Source organism: Anastrepha ludens, chromosome 5 (assembly GCF_028408465.1).
Source record: "Anastrepha ludens isolate Willacy chromosome 5, idAnaLude1.1, whole genome shotgun sequence".
Classification (NCBI taxonomy): domain Eukaryota; kingdom Metazoa; phylum Arthropoda; class Insecta; order Diptera; family Tephritidae; genus Anastrepha; species Anastrepha ludens.
In genome coordinates this window covers 91,008,327-91,024,934 of record NC_071501.1, presented here as the reverse complement: position 1 = coordinate 91,024,934, position 16,608 = coordinate 91,008,327, and the positions used below count along the sequence as shown (strand labels likewise).

The window sequence follows — 16,608 nt, the reverse complement described above, 5'->3', positions numbered from 1 at the left end:
GACGAGCTCAGCTTCTTACCTGAATTGAATCAAAGTTGTTTGTATGGGTATTTACCTGTCAAATTTGTTGAAAATTTATTTTAGCTATTAGTATGTGAAATAATTAGATGTCAATTAGCGCATATTTTTTTGGAGCAATATCGGCTGAAAAAAATTGACGCAAGGTATATATTTTTGCCTTCCACTTCATAGTGAAGCATAGGGCCACCAAGTATAGGCAGCAAGAAAAGTAAAATTCTATTTATTATTTTAAAATATTTTGGTCAGAAAAGTCTGAAAATCTGACAAATCCAAGCATTTCATTCGAAAAAGACAAAAATTTGCTAATTTGGAAGGCAAAGCATCGCATCATTGATGATATTTACGTTATAGTTGAGCCAACCTGACAAGTAATGAGTCAATTAAATAGACAACAAAGCTCATGGAGGCGCAGCTATCATAATAAAAAGAGCAATAAAATACGTAGAAATGGATGAATATAAAGCAGAACATATACAGGCGACTACAGTCTCCATCAACACTTTGACTGGCCCAATAAATATATCAGCTGTTTATTGTCCACCCAAGTATAATAATACAAAACACCAATACCTTGATTATCTTAAATCAGTTGGAAATCGATACCTAGCAGGGGAAGACTACAATGCTAAGCACGTAACATGGGGATCTACGATAACCACCACGAAAGGAAGACACCTAATGAGGCCATTAAGGCAAATAACAACAGAATATTAAGCACATGAGAACCGACGTATTCGCCAACTGACACTAAAAAACTTCCTGACTTAATCGACTTCTGTATTACGAAAAACTTGACTCATGAAAACATTGTAATAAAATCATACCTTGACTCATCATCAGACCACTCACCATTAATAATAACGCTCCAGGATAGATCTGTTAGAAAAATCATCACCTCGCTATATAACCATAAGACGAACTGGAATATATATCGTGATGTCATAAAAGAAAACATGGAAACTCGAGTCTCTTTGAAATCCTCCTCCGAACTGGACAATGCAATCGTATACTTAAACGATAACATAATAAAAGCAGTAACACAATCGACACCAATATTATACACCTTAATAACAAAGAAAATCCCTGCTTTTATTTTAAACAAAAACGTAAACTCAGGCAAGACTGGCAACGCTCCAAACACCCAGCCGATAAAACTAAACTAAACAAATCACCAAATGAACTCAAAAAAATTCTCCAAGAACATAATGACAATCAACAGAAGAAGTACCTTAGCAGCCTCGAAACAACCACAGTTACCAACTATTCCCTATGGAAATCAACTAAAAAACTCACTAAAACAACCATACACAAGCCTCCAATAAAAACAAATTCCAACACATGGGCTAGAACAAGCAAAGAAAAGGCTGAAATATTAGCTGACCACTTTAAATCAATATTTACAAATAGCATGGATAATAAAGACATTGAGCTGCCAAACACAACTGAGAATGCAGTCCACACAATACAAAACACGACAACAGAAGAAATCAAATATTATATAAAGAAACTTAAGGACAAAAAGACACCGGGATATGACCAAATAAATGGAAAAATACTAAAGGAGCTACCCGATACTATAATAAACTACATACGAGACCTCTTCAACGGAATAGCTAGATTACAATACTTCCCAAAAGCATGGAAAGTTGCACAAGTTATAGCGATCTCCAAGCCAAACAAGAACGCCACTGTTGCTAGCTCGTACAGATCAATTAGCTTGCTGCCCATCCTCTCTTGACAGAATTGACCCGATCCTAAAACAAAAAGACGCTATCCCCTCACACCAGTTCGGTTTCCGAAAACAACATTCAACTGTGCAACAGATTCACAGAGTGGTAAACAAAATTACAGACGACTTTGATATGAAGAAATATTGCATTGCCGTGTATTTGGACATCGCAAAATCTTTTGACAGAGTATGGCACAAAGGACTTCTATATAAGCTAAAAACCATTTTACCACTTAACATATTTAATATCCTTAAAAGCTACATGACTGATAGGCACTTCTTCATAAAATATGACGATGAGTGCTCTTTTATCTTGACGGTGTCTGCTGGAGTACTTCAAGGAAGCGTACTGGGCCCCATACTATACTTAGTATACACAGCAGATATACCAACGCCAACTACTCGAGGATCGATGACACAGTTTTAATGTCAGCTAACCACAATAAAGAAGCAGCAACAAAAACACTGCAAGATACGGTATCAGCTACAACACATTGGTTTGAAAAATGGGTTTGATTGACGATTGACTCAAAACTCACATTAAAAAAACACATACTAAACAAGAGAAACGAGATGAAAAACAAATTCCGACAACTCTACTGGCTACTAGGAAAACAATCAACCCTACTAATCAATAATCAGACCGACATGGACCTACGGACTAGAAATTTGGGGGACTGCCAGTAAATCAAACCTATAAATCATTCAGAGAAGTCAATTTAAGATGCTAAGGGCAATCACAAACGCAAATTGGTTCATAAAAAATGACGACATTCACCGCGACCTCGGCATAGACACTGTCACTGAAGCAGTAAAAAGAAGCAGCAGTAAGCACATCTTGCGACTATTAGAGCACAAAAACCATGAGATGAAACTGATACCGGAAATGGAACTTAAACCAAGAAGACTAAAACGCAAAACACCCAAAGATCTTACTCGTACTGTAATATAAAATAAAATATAATAATATAAAATTATAGAAAACTACAATATGTATTAGTAAAATTGTAACTAAATACCACCAAAGACAATAATGATCTCTTTCAAAGGGAAGGGACATTTTAATTCCAAGCCCTAACACCAATTATTTATTGTTAATATTAACAAATTGTGATTTATAATGGAAAAAAAAAAAATTAAAAAAAAAAAACAAAAAATAAAATAAAATAGACAGGTGAGTAAGAGAGTTGAAGAGATTTAGTCTGAAGCCACCGAGAACGTACAATTAATTTTACTTAAAGCATACTAAAGCTCGTGAGGCTTGGACTGCCAGTTGCTACTTGGGTAGACTTGAATAGCACTAGTCATTAAATACCACCTCCGTTGAATTGTAAGTTGTTGTAGCAGCGTACTAAACCCTGTCAGTGCGGTGTAATCACTAGTTGTCTTCGTCTAACTCATCTAACGGCAAACCCAGAAAACATGCTGTATCGACAGGTTGGGTCTAAAGAGAGAGGGATGTAAGGTGAGTAGTAGATGTCTCCTGACTCGCCTGGGAGCTGAATCAGGCTTTCGTACATGCAGGCGTGATTCCGACGGTTGCACCTTAACAGAACCTGCTTGCTGACGATCTGACTGTGTTCCTTGACCGGGAGCATTGAAGCCTTGTTGTGAAGGTTTTGTAACGAAGACATGCGGAGGCATTTCGTGGCAGTATTTTGACAGGTGTAGAGCTTTGGCCACTGCAAATTACTAGTGCCAGACAACCAGATGGGTGGGTTCGCCATTGCCTGCCATAGATGACCGCATTGATTCGAACTTATGCACTTCCGAATGGTAGTCGCGCACCAACCCATTCGGTTATTATACATTCATTATGACGATAGTTTATTCAATTTTATATATCGTCGAAACATCGACACAAAAAAATTTCCAAAATTTAATAACAAATTTAAAAGGACAATAATAATTTCTTTTTCATTTTTTTATTAAATTTTACAGATTTTTTTGTGTCGATGCTGTTCGGTTGGGTAGGGGAATAAGTTTCCGTCCTTTCTTAGCCAAAATTACGAATTATTTAAACAATTACATAATATATGAAATTATGTGAAGCCTGTGCCATTGGGAGCTACAATTCTACTTCATCTTTCAAGCAGCATACGGATTCCTCTGACCAAAAATTCGAGTCCTTTTGACTTGATCCATTCATTGAGCCAGTTTGCGATGCTCTCGTAAGAAGTGAACACTTGGCAGGCTCTCCAATAAGAGCTGAATGCATTGTTCAAAACAGATGGTAATGCGAAGAAGCAATGCCAGTCCCTCTAAATATTTCTAGACCAATTTAGCAACGTGTGGGGTTATCATAATAGATCCATTTTTCATCAGCAGTGACGATGCGATGCAGAAAACCTTTTCTTTTCTCTCAACTCTAACTTGTCATTGTACCGAATGCGATAAGTATCATCTTCCAGTCATTTTTTGTTTTTTTTTTATTCCTTGATATCTCTTGTCAAATTAACAATAAATAGTTTGTACATGAAATTATTTATATAGTTATATGAAGAGATACCACTCTTAATCAATCATACAGAAGCGTATTTATCTTTGTGCGAATCTTTGTTTCGGACAAATTAATTGATCGACTTCATTTGATTTCAGCACGCACACTTCGCAACCGTATGTCAGTGTAGGCCTTATGACTGTTTTATATATTCGAAGCTTCAGGTTTCTGGAATATATTCACAAAATTCAAAATAAAAGTTTCTTACTCAAAGGTTATATTATCGCCTTCAAAGTACTCTTCATTAACAGCAATTATGCCAGCGTTTGATTCACCTTTCCAAATATTGCTGGAACTCCATTTTCGGTATAGCCACCGTAGTCGGCTTCGATTTTTCCATTACTTTTTTTCGGCTGTTAAAAGGCGTTCCGCGGAGTGGTTTTTGATTCAATTAAACAGAAAAAAAGTCACAGGGAGCCATATCAGGTGAATTGGATGGATGTTGGATGGCATTTTGGGTAAAACATTAATCCCTAGTGATGGCACTGTGGGGCGGTCCGACAAAACCCACGAGTTGTTTTCCCACAAAATCCTTTCTTTTTTAGCGAATTCTCGTAAACATCTCATAGCGCCCAAATATTAGTCCTTATTAAATATCTGACTTTTTGGCAAAATATGGTAGTGTACAAAACCGTTGTAATCCATGAAAACCGTTACCATCGCTTTGCTTTCAGACTGAAAACTACACTAAGCCACTCAGTTTTGTTCGAAAAAAACATGAAGAAATGCATTTTATTGTCAAAAACTTACTGCTCTAAATATTTGAAAAATCTCGCTCACATTGCTTAAAAGTGATTACTCGTAAATATACAATCATATCTACATACAAACATGTCTATATACTATGTAAATATGTATGCAAATAAATTAGCGAATTTGAATCAGTGCATAACTTAAATTATTTTTAAATAATTTGGTATCGAAATATGGCCGGCATACAGCTACGTAAGTACAACTCACCACTACATGCATATGCACACTCATACGCATGCACATACGTACGTACATAAATACTAAATTTGTTCTCTTTTCTGGCTTTGAAATAAAATGTCCATGGTATACATATACAATATATCCAAATATGCATGTATGTGTGGGTGCACATACATTCATATGCGCATCGAATATCCTTAATGAAATAAATAAATTTTTGAGAGTAATTTTTTCATGACTCCATTCCTTAATTACTTAACCTCTAAGTAATGCAGTAAAATTCTAAGTACTTAGTCTACATTAAAGTCCTTGATGTTCACACACATAAAAAGAAAGTAGAGTATTTGCGAAATTTGTCGAATTTGGCTAAGAATACAAAAAAGTGCTATGTAGAGGCTAACCCAACGGACATTCTAGCTTGCCAAGATGTCGCAGCGCACCTACTCGAAGTATCAGAAATGTCAATGTTTTGAATTGAGTTTAGTTCGACAACTCGGCTGGTCAAAATATGAGATTCAATGATATTTGGATGGGGTTCATGACTTCCGGAACTCTATTAGTATCAATGTGAAAGGCGGAAAGAGAGATTTTTTAAAGAAGTTGCAAACATTTTTTTTTTGGAAATTTTCCATTTTTATCCAATATAAAATCTGTTTATGGTCCTTAGTAGCTTTCAAAGGCGTAGTCTCTATAGCAAACAATAAGTTCACGACCGTATTTCTGTCAACTCGTACTGAAAAGATGTCATATTAGTTAGAAAAAGACTCATTAGGCTCCAGAGGCACATTAATTGCCGTCACAAAACTCCTATGCCATTCAATTTCCATACTCGTAGTTGTGTTTACCGGTCATTGAACGATCGGCTCATACGCGGAAAAGCTAGGTTTACAATTTAACCCCCATTGCAGAAGCTATGGAGACCTCTCAGAGAATGATACTGTTGAGCTTTTTCTCTGTAAATGTCCGGATTTGGCAGCTAAGCGATTAAAATCACTAGGTGCTCCTTTCCTTGACAGCATTGGGCAGCGCTCCAAACTACATCTCATCAACCTTTTCTGCTACATGAACAGCTCTGGTTGGTTGTAGATATCTGTCCGTTGGACGTCTAAAATGGTATTAAAACAACGTTTCAGTGCTACTTGGGGAGTGCCAGGCTGGCACTTCAAACATTTCACCTGCCATTGTATTTCCATACAAATCGATCCTCCCTATTGTATTTGTTTACAATATATCTATACCAGTTGTGTAAGCATAATCCTGAACAAAGTTTTCATGTGCACTCACCTTAACCCGTCCGAATTGACAATAAAAACAAAAGCGAATTAATTTAAAACCTGAATGAAGCCGTTTAAGCAAAAGGACTCTTTCGGTCGGTGCTCTTCTATGGAAGGTGAGCTTCTGGAAGCAATCACAGACAGATCAGAAACAGTTTTTCGATGAGTCATTACTATCAGTTATGATTTCAGAGTTTTAAAAAACAGTAAAACAGTATCAAAAACTATCGCTGGTACAGTCAAAGTCACTGCCTCGATTTGAGACACTGAGATAAAGGCATTCAATTTCTGACACTAATGGGTATTATCAGAGTTTACCTCACCTGGAAAGCTCACTTTGGACCTCTTGGCAGATGAAATGAATCGCCTCTAAAACGAACAAGGAGCACGGCCAACATCAGTACAAAAATTAGCTGAGCAATTGCTGACAATTGGCCAGTGGCAGCAGCGGTGGGATCAGTCACAAAGCGGGCGTTGGATCTACCAACTCATACCACGTGCTTATGAGTAGTTAGGAAGGAAACATGGAGACACCGAATATCACCTTTCGCACTTGCTCAGCGGTCACGGCTGTTTTCGGGCATACCTGCACCGTTTAGGCTGGAAGACAGCCCTCTCTGTCCAAACTGACGAAGGCGCGTGAGTTTTTATTGCGACCACTTCACAAAGGAACGAGCTATTCTCGAACAAGCGCTGGGTCATCAATCATCTCCCAGCACCCTCATACGAGATACGTGCGCAACCAGCAGTAAATGAGAGGCAACCAACAAACTTTCGCAGCTAAAATCATGACGCGACTCAGGCATATTGATTGGGAACTCAAAGCGATGCAGCAACAGCTACAGTAGCAGTGAAGGCGGACGGTTTATGACGAACCAACGGCAAGCAAAGACTTTTGAGTGAAACACTCACTGAAATATCGCACAGAAGACAAGACAGTAGGGGGTTAATATGACACTATTGCAATTTTTTCGATGTAGCCTTTACTTTAGAACCATCTATGAAAACAATTGGAGTCATTGGGATTATTGACGGCAGAAAAGAAACTTGGGCACAAGCACCTGTTGGGTCTTTGGACATAAACGCGACGCGACCCAGATGTCATACTTTTTTGGTCTCAGGTTAGAATTTAGCCGAGGTGGGAGGATTTCTGCAGTATTTGTGGGAGCGTGCCCCACATACCATTGGCGTGACGTCACCTTTGAGATGTTTGTGACATTTTAATTTAATCCTCCTTCAAAAAAAAAAGTCTAGTTTTATGGGCCTCTTTATTTTGGCGTTTAACACATTTTCACTCTCTCAAAAGCGTACCAAACTCTAGGATTGATTTGTTTAAAAACCAGATGATATTGCCTTTAAAATATTGAAGACAAGTTTAAGTTCAAATTGTTATTGTAATTGTAACAAATTACGCGTGCGTTGCAGTAGTTTCGTAAGTGACAAACTTTTGGGGTCGAATTGCTGAGAAAATGATAATAGTCTTCGTATAGGAAAGCGCAATCTATTGGCAAAATGAGAAAACTGTCCTCGATGTACTAAAGGAATCGCGTAAATTGTATAGAAAATTAATCCAAACGAAGCCTTCCGAAGGACCTTCCAGAGCATTAACCCCACTTTAACCTCAGTTCGCATCAAGTGTGGCACTTTGACTAACATTGAAGGTATATTTCTTCAAAATTTGTATTTGAACTGATCCTGTTTATTTGACATTTCGGCAAAATTTCTCTTTTATTCGTTAAGCGTAGCGAACTCTATGAATATACAAATCCTTAACTATTTGCCTTTTTAACTATTAACTAATTAAATAACTTAAGTAAAGCACTTAGAAAAAATTTTCAAAAGGCACATTTGCACTGCGTACACTATTCACCCCCTGCCCACAAGTACCCAACCTCTCTCCCACATTAAATTGGCGCCTCATACGAACTTAAACCCAGTACTGATTTCTTCGCAATAGCGGATTGCTAGCCGGCGCTGAAGGCGGTGTTGCTGTGGGCGCGCTGCTCTGGGGCACCGTTGAATAACCACCAAAATCATTGGCCATATCGCACGACGAACTCCACGTGTCATTTTCCATGTGATAGGGATTGTACCGTTGCGGCAACATCATTTGCTGAGCATCATCTGTCTCATCACCTTCGTCGGGATCATAATCGGGATAGTCGTGCTTATACGATTCCACGGGTATAATTTTGCAATGTGGAATATTACTGAAACCGGGTAGCGGCGTTGAAGCGCCTGTAGCGGGCACCGAATCTGCCTCCGAGTTGGCATAGTGATGATGATGATGGTGGTGGTGATGATGTTGCGGACTAACTGAAGTCAAGTCGGGTGGGCAAGGCAAAGCGGGTGGCTGATCCTTGGAAATGTCCGCCTTATCGCGCCGCAAGTAACGTATTTTGAGCAGGAACATAACAACCAGGATGCAAACGATGAGCACAATAAGCACAACCAACAGCGCAATGTAATTGAAGCTGAAGTCGCTGCTAGCCATCGTCACTTTATTCCCATTGACATCCCTCGGCGCGCGATATTCGATATGCGCCATTCCCTGTGCTGGTTGTACGGTCTTTATGAGCAGTTGATACTCGAAGCTGTCCATATCCACCACCGTTTGCTCCACTGCTTCATTGGGCACGAAGTAGACGACACCGCTGCGCAGTTCCTTGTACGAGAACATATTGGTTGTGCGATCATTTTGCGACTCTGGCGCCAATCCGGTGCTGCGTATAATCTTTCGCAACTGGCCGGTGCTAGGCATGCGTGTGATGACAAACTTCGGATTGAATTTGTTCAATTTCAGAGAGAGCGGATTATCTGCGACTAACAAAGATTGTAAACGCACCTTTCCCACTTCATTCACCATAGAAATATTGGAGATTTTTATTACTGGTTCAACGGCAACCACGACATCTACCGTGGCTGTGTAAATGGTGCCTGGCACATAGGCGCTAACTTGGAACGTGTCATTCGAGCGGTTCAGATCCGTTTGCATATAATTGATTTGTCCCGTCTCCAATTGATGCTGATTAAAACGTAGCGTCGGCTGATGTTTGTAAACAATGATGCCATACAATGGTGAATTGGTTATATTGTACGACAAGCGCTCGGGTTGCACATTCGTGCGTAATGAAATATGTTCCAACCTCATGACGGTGGTTGTGGCGCCTTGTGGCACTTGCACCGGATACTGGAAATCCGCCGACAATAAACTAATGGGTGCGATTTTGATAGTGAATACCTCATAGGCTGGATTGAACTGGCCATCGGAGACGGTGAAGCAGAAGGTGGTCGACTGTGGTGTACCGAAGTGCACGAACACAATGCGTCCATTATTGATATCGGCTTGCGTAAACTGGTTGGAATAGGCAAGCAAATCTTCAGCGTGCCCTTCACTATTGACTTTCTTGAGCACACCCAGCGTGGGACCGCTCATTACGTCGTAGACAATCTCATCGGGCGGAGTATCTTTGTCTTCAGTGAGTAGCACATTGCGCGTGATAGTTTGGTTCTCACCCTCGACGACGGTCATTTGCGGAAAATGTGTCATGAGCGTAAAGGGCTGATCGTTGATGGGTTTAACTGAGATCGGCACTGTGAGATTGCAGAGAAAGATGTTGCTAAAAAGAAAAGTGAAATAAGAAATTACAGTTAGGACAAATATGTTCCGATGTGATATATGGAGCTTCTAACGCAAACAGTCTTATATTGAGACGTCTACAACCGGTCGCAAGAAATTAACTTTATTGATTGAATCGAATAAAATTCAGATGGCTTAAACGTCAGTAGATTAAGAATTTTAAGCAAATCAACTTTCAGCAAACCTTTATATGGGGATGTGCTTCCTTTAGACTAGTTGTTATAGCTGTTTATCAAGCCCTGCTAGGCGAGGTGAAGTCAATAATTGTTATTGTTAGGCTCATCTAAAGGTAGGCCCAAAAAACATGGTGTTTGGACGGAATGAGCCTTTAGGAGGAAAGGAATTAGATGAGTGGGTCACGTGAATAAGCTTAAGGGACATGTGAATGGGTTTTTAGTGTCATGTGGGGTGCAATCATACCGGGCATATGCTGAGTAAATCGGGGTCGATTCTGGATAGGTGGATTGTGCCAAAGTAACGCGGGTCTCACGAGGCAGCAGAAGCTCTTCGTCCGCAATGGGAGCTCATTGGGATCCGATAACGGCATTTCAGCAGCAAGAAGTTCATACAGAATTTTCGATGAATGCCGTGTGAGGACTATATATACACTATACTGGACCTCCAGTGGATGTCGTATTATGTCCTGGATTTCGTCAATAAGGTCAAGGAGATTCCACGTGACGTCTTTAGGAGGTAGCTCAGCCTCCAGTAAGTACCTGAAGAGGTGGTTCCTGCTAACGGATGTTAAAAGGGAGCATAGAGTATAGATGTTGTAGGGGAGCGGCATCACGACACATCCTGTCCTAATAGCAGTATTTTGACAGGCTTGAGGTCTTAGATCTTGGAAGATCTTATATGCCGCCCACAAAGTTTCTTTGTTTCGTTCTTAAGTACCGGCAGTCTACCGGCTAGGGAACTAGACTACAAAGTAAGCCGGAGTACACCTGCATTTGAAAGCAATTTCCCTGCCCTAGTACACAGATGAGTCGAAGACTCCAGAAGCATAGACGCTGAAATATATGGCTCTAGAACCAAGCGTTCAGTGCGGAGAGATTAAGTTAAATCTAAATCTAAATCTACCAGCTGGAGACTTGAGGATTTTGTTGCGGTTTTGCACCTTAAGGTAAGCAAACTATCGAGGGTAACGTTCAGTAACTTGGGATTATTGACAATTGGTATTGATGTGTCATCGACTTTGATCTTCAGCGGCAGTTTGACCTCATTCCTCCAGGTGATACATAGGGCCGTTATGAATTCAGCAGGGGAAAGCGATAACCCTTCCCTTTTGAACACCAGCCATCGATGTCATTGCAGAACGCCAATATTGTACAGCTTCAGCGTATAAAATCATAGAAACTCCTTCTGATTGTTGGGAAACTTTGATATATAGGAGCGGAAAAGCAATAGAGAAAGGGCACCACTCTGCGGCACCCCTTACTTTATCCTGCTCTGTTTACAAATCTGATCTAGAAATGCTACTGACGACTGCCGATTACACAGGTAATTTCAACCCCAACTTCCTCAGTCCCAGCGAGAGAGAAATCATTCGATGTCAACTCGTAGTGTGGAATGACTAACTGTATCGAAAATCTTGGAGAGATCCAACACTACTGGGACTGTTCTCAATCAAGGTGGGTTTTGGTAAACGTATTTATAATGTTAAGTGCTGTGGTGACGATGTGCACTTTCCGGAAGCTATGCTAATGTATGGATAGGGTCAGATGTTTCACGGCGACCGAAAGTAAAAGGTATTCAAGAGAAGGGAAAGAAGAGATAATGGATGATATGATTCCTCTCGGTTGGCGGGTTTCCCAGATTTCCACTATACAGAGATTTTAAAAGTGGCCATTGGTAGTTTAAATAGTCTAGTGCTGTAAGCTACTCCCCTAGGACTCCTAGTTTTCAAAAGCAGCATGTTTATACCATTGGGACCAATTTCTATCGATGCCCTTGTTTACTGATGGCTACCTAGATATTACTTTTGCTTTGCAGTCTGGCTAGCTTGGTATTGTCGCTCTGTCTCACTAAGAATTTCCGTTCAAACCCAAGTTTTCGTTTTCCCTTCTTAAAAATTCCACGTTCACTCACCCTTGCGCTAGATACTGCGACAAATACACCGACATTAAAATCGTATCCTCCAGCGTGTCCGAGTGATCGTGTATATAGTAAACCTTCTTTGTCAAAAAGTCGCTCGGCTGAAACTTTTGCACCGCTTTGAATTCATGTCCTAGTCCAATGGTGCCATGCATCGGTTTCTGTGTCGACTCAATATATAATTCGGGATTAATTATACCAGCGCGTGTTTTCAAGTACTCCAAGATTTTCGAAAAGTCCAATTTAATCGGCACCGAACCACCCTCGTCTACTTGCAGTTTAGAAACGGGCAAAAATCTCAGCAGACCACCCGAGGATACAGAAATTTCTATGTTAAACTTTTGATCTAACAAGCGATCGCTACGATCAGCCACCACGTCGAAGTAGAAGGAATCATTAATGCGAAATTCCATTATAACGGCAGTGTGTTCATAGAAAATGCGACCATTATCGATATCATTCTGAGTGAAGCCGGTAACCTCCTTCGCATAACCATTGTCCAGGTACTCATTCACAATACGGCCCAGGCTCGGTGGTACTGTGACATTGTAGTAAATATCGCGTCCCTCGTCGGAACAACGGAAGTATAAGTGATCACGCAGAATTTGCTTTTTGGTGAGTGGAAATACATGCAAATTTGTATTGCGCTCCTCGAGTATTTCCACAGGCCTTATGGCAATATTCAACAGCTGATCGGTGGTATTGAACAGACCATCCGTGACCATGAATGACATCTCGTTGCGACGCGAAGTTGAGTCGTGTATGAAGTAGATTTCCTCGTTATTGATTTGCGCCTGCGTAAAAGTATCGATCTTCTGCTGCGTATCGTCGCGTTTCGCCAGATAGCCGCCATAAATGTAATTCACAATGAAGGTGATATTATCAGCAGGTGTGTCATAGTCTTGAGCCACTAAAAAAAATTTTGACAATGTAAAAATTTCAATACAGGAAAATTAACACATATTAGAAGCTTACTGAGATCCGTATACTTAATGATGTATTTGCCGCCACTCCAAACTTGTAGGCCAGTATTCGTGACCACCATCGGCTGTTCGTCGTTGACCGGTATCACAGTGAATTCCAGCTCAAATGGTACGCTCTCCTTGTTTCTAGCTGTTGCTATTAAAGTCATGACATCCGTGGCGTTCTCGTTGCCGTTGTGTATGTACTGTATGCTGCCCTGGTCCAATTGCTTTTGGGTGAAACGTTTCACTTTCGAGCTGGCAGCCATAATGTAACCAGAGGTCGGAGCTATTGTGACAATGTATTCTAGAATCTTCCCACGATAGTACTCTGAGAAGGGTTGAATGTCGGAGGAGCTGAGATGGACCGTTTTGCCTGGTGATAAAAGAGGAAATATTATTTGATGACGCGGACGGTACTTTCAACCTTGCGGCAAAAATGAATTTTTTTTGTTATCCAAGAAAAATTTCTTACGTACGAGAAGCTTAAGAATCTATGTAGTAATTCCGCATTCTAAGTTTTTGAATTTCTCATAAACTGAATTTTTTAAAGGGCTTCAAAGTTTCAGTAAATTAAATTTTCAAAAAAATGGTTTTCAATACTCAACAGTTGGAGAAGCAGATCTGTATGTGTCTGCAGTGACAGCCAAACTGCGCTCAGGGCCTTAGACAGCCCCCCAAACACTTCAAGGGTAGTTGAGTCTAGTACATTCAGGCAGAACTATGTCGGTAGACTTAATATCCTGATGCTAACATGGGTCTCGGGACACATTGGTATCTCGAGTAACGATAACTCTGATCCTTCAGCTAGGAAGAGCTCTGAGGCCAACTTTTTTGATCCGGTGTCCGTTCCGTCACTCCCTTCTGCAGCCAACAAAGCCACGGTTAGCAAACTGGTTACTTCAACTCACAAGCGAGCTTTGCAGACTAAGAGTGGTTGCAGATGGACAAAACTGATGTTACCTGTCATTTCTGACCGACTGAAGCAGATGCTCCTGCGATTAGCAGAAGAGACTGTAGGCAGCTGGTTGGACTGATGACGGGCTACTTTATCTAGGCGAAGCACATGGAGTGCACTCTGCCCAGCATATGTAGGTGAGGATGAGTCGGCGGACCATTTTCTGTGCATCTGTCCGGCTTTTGCTCGAATCAGGCGTAAGGTCTTTGGCACTGATGTGTTAAGAAGCGAGTACCTTGGCTCCTTGGCACCACAAGATCCACTCAGATTTCTTCGGAGATCGAGTGGATTTAAAGAAAAGTAAAAAAGGGAACCCGAGTGCAGTACAATGGACTTAATAATGCCTGAGTGCTGTACATGCCAGCAGAAAATTACTCATACTCTATGATATTAATATGAAATTTTTACCCTAAGACAAATAATTGAAAACCCCCAAAAATCCTTGTTTATTGACTTCAAAGCTGTATAAGATAATATTATACGACCCCACCATTGCTATTGGATGAATTCGGAATCGCACAAAAACTTATTCGACCAACAAAATTAACACTAGCAAATGGCCTCAGACAAGATGATGGTCGTTCAAGCCTGCTGTTCGTTCTTGATTTATTGGAAGTTTGCACTTCGACTTCATGGTCTTTTGTGTCTTCTACTCATCACAGACCCAGTTCTCTTATCAAACTTAAGATAGAACTGGGTTGGACTAAGCGTATGTGCATTTCTTACGGCTGCAAATGGCCAAGATGTCTCGACCTTCTCCGGGCCTTAGCGCTGCATTCAAGGAGATGAGACATGAGGATTTGGACGATATCCCGGTCATGTGCAGATGACAATATCACGCAGTAGATTTTATCAAACACTTTTGGTCTGGTGAAGTCAACTAAACGATCAGATCTTTCGGTACCACTGGAGCTGTACTTTTGCAGTTGATGGTGAAGAGTCTCAATAATATTTTGTCAGCTAATGGTGTGGTCAACGTAATCTTTTCTGCCTCAATTATAAACGAAACTCCTTTCTTTTGAGAATTGCATAGGTGTCAGTTTTAAAAGGCTGCAATAGCCATTCTGATAAATCAGTCAGAAAGTTAGGGTGACTTCTTTCGAAAGTTACTTTTTGACAGGGAAAATGTTGAATTTGAGTTTGCAACGCCATCCATTCTAACTTTCGCAGACTTATTGACCCATCCCCTAGGTTCAGAAAAAAGAACAACACTAACTTACTTTTTTGGGGGCAAAGGTTTTTTTAATAGCTGATTTTGAGCTCTTAGCCGCTCAAAGAAAATTTTCAAAAACTGATGTTTCGGAGCACCGACAACCGGAGACGAGTGATAGAACGGCTGACACTATTGAACTTAAAAGAAAGGATTAAGTAAGAATATCTGTCAAAACCAGTAGCTACTGTAGTCCAATGGGTGAGACCTACAACAAGCAGATATCTATCATACAACCAGACAGTGTTATTGATGTAATGAAAAAGCTACTGCTAAAAATCATCTGCCATTCAGAGGCAACGAAAAACTGTAGGTCTCTCCATTTGTAGAAAACATTAAGATGCGCACTAGAAATATGAAAAAGGGCTCAACTAAACCTTCAAAAGAAGTATAACCGTCAATTCTACTGTGGGCAAAAAGTAAGGTGAATTTATTTGTCAAACTTCGCGGAATTAAAATTCCGCTCTAGTTATTTTTTTCATGAGTTGGCAGCACTGTTAATAACATCTGGGCCAACTTTCATGTGAATGTCATTATTAGTAATATATTTACGCTTGTGTTTACCAAACGACCAAGAGTGCATTTTTCGATTTTTACAAAGTCTTATTTGATTGAGCAGAGAAGTGCCATCAAATTTTCTTTGCGGAATGAAATTTCGGCTGCGGAAACGTTTAGCGTGTTGCAGGAGGCATTTGGTGATTCGCCCATGTCGCAGAAAAAAGTTTATAAGTGGTAAAAAGACTTCAAAGAGGATCGAGAACGTGTTGATGACTTAGAGAGCTCCGGACGACCATCGACGTCAACAGATGACCAACACGTCAATAAAGTGAAGGAGTTAGTGCTCCAAAATCGTCGGTTGACTGTTAAAGACCTTACTGATATGATCGGAATATCAGAAGGATCTGTGAAAACCATTTTGAAAGACCATTTGGGCCTACGAAAAGTCAAATCTCGTTTGGTACCGAAAACTCTCAATTTCTTGGAAAAAAGTCGTCGCGTTGATGTGAAACAATGCTTTCAGACTATCATGACAAGCTCAAATGCATCATTACGGGAGATGAGACTTGGATTTGTGCTTACGACCCTGAAACAACCGACCAATCAAGCGAATATAGTGCTAAAGGCGAGGCCAGACCGAAAAGAGCACGTCAAAGTCGTTCGAAAATAAAGGTCATGATGACAGTTTTTTGATTTTCGTGGTGTGGTTCACTATGAATTCCTTCCACCTGGCCAAACTTATAATAAGGAATATTATTTGAGCGTTATGCGTCGTTTACGTGAAGAAAT

The 16,608-nt window shown here is 40.3% G+C and overlaps 1 protein-coding gene across 1 annotated transcript in view; it reads right to left on the bottom strand.

Moving 5' to 3' along the window:
- Positions 1 to 4,982: 4,982 nt before the first annotated feature.
- The window catches only part of LOC128863731 (chondroitin sulfate proteoglycan 4), a 52,497-nt gene continuing 40,871 nt past the window's right edge, over positions 4,983 to 16,608 (bottom strand). The window contains exons 11-13 of the mRNA XM_054103040.1: positions 13,167 to 13,529; positions 12,186 to 13,101; positions 4,983 to 10,077 (exon numbers count right to left, since the gene is read on the bottom strand). Of these exons, the coding sequence (XP_053959015.1) occupies positions 8,385 to 10,077; positions 12,186 to 13,101; positions 13,167 to 13,529 (2,972 nt within the window). The 3' untranslated portion in view covers positions 4,983 to 8,384. The remainder of the gene's footprint in view (positions 10,078 to 12,185; positions 13,102 to 13,166; positions 13,530 to 16,608) is intronic.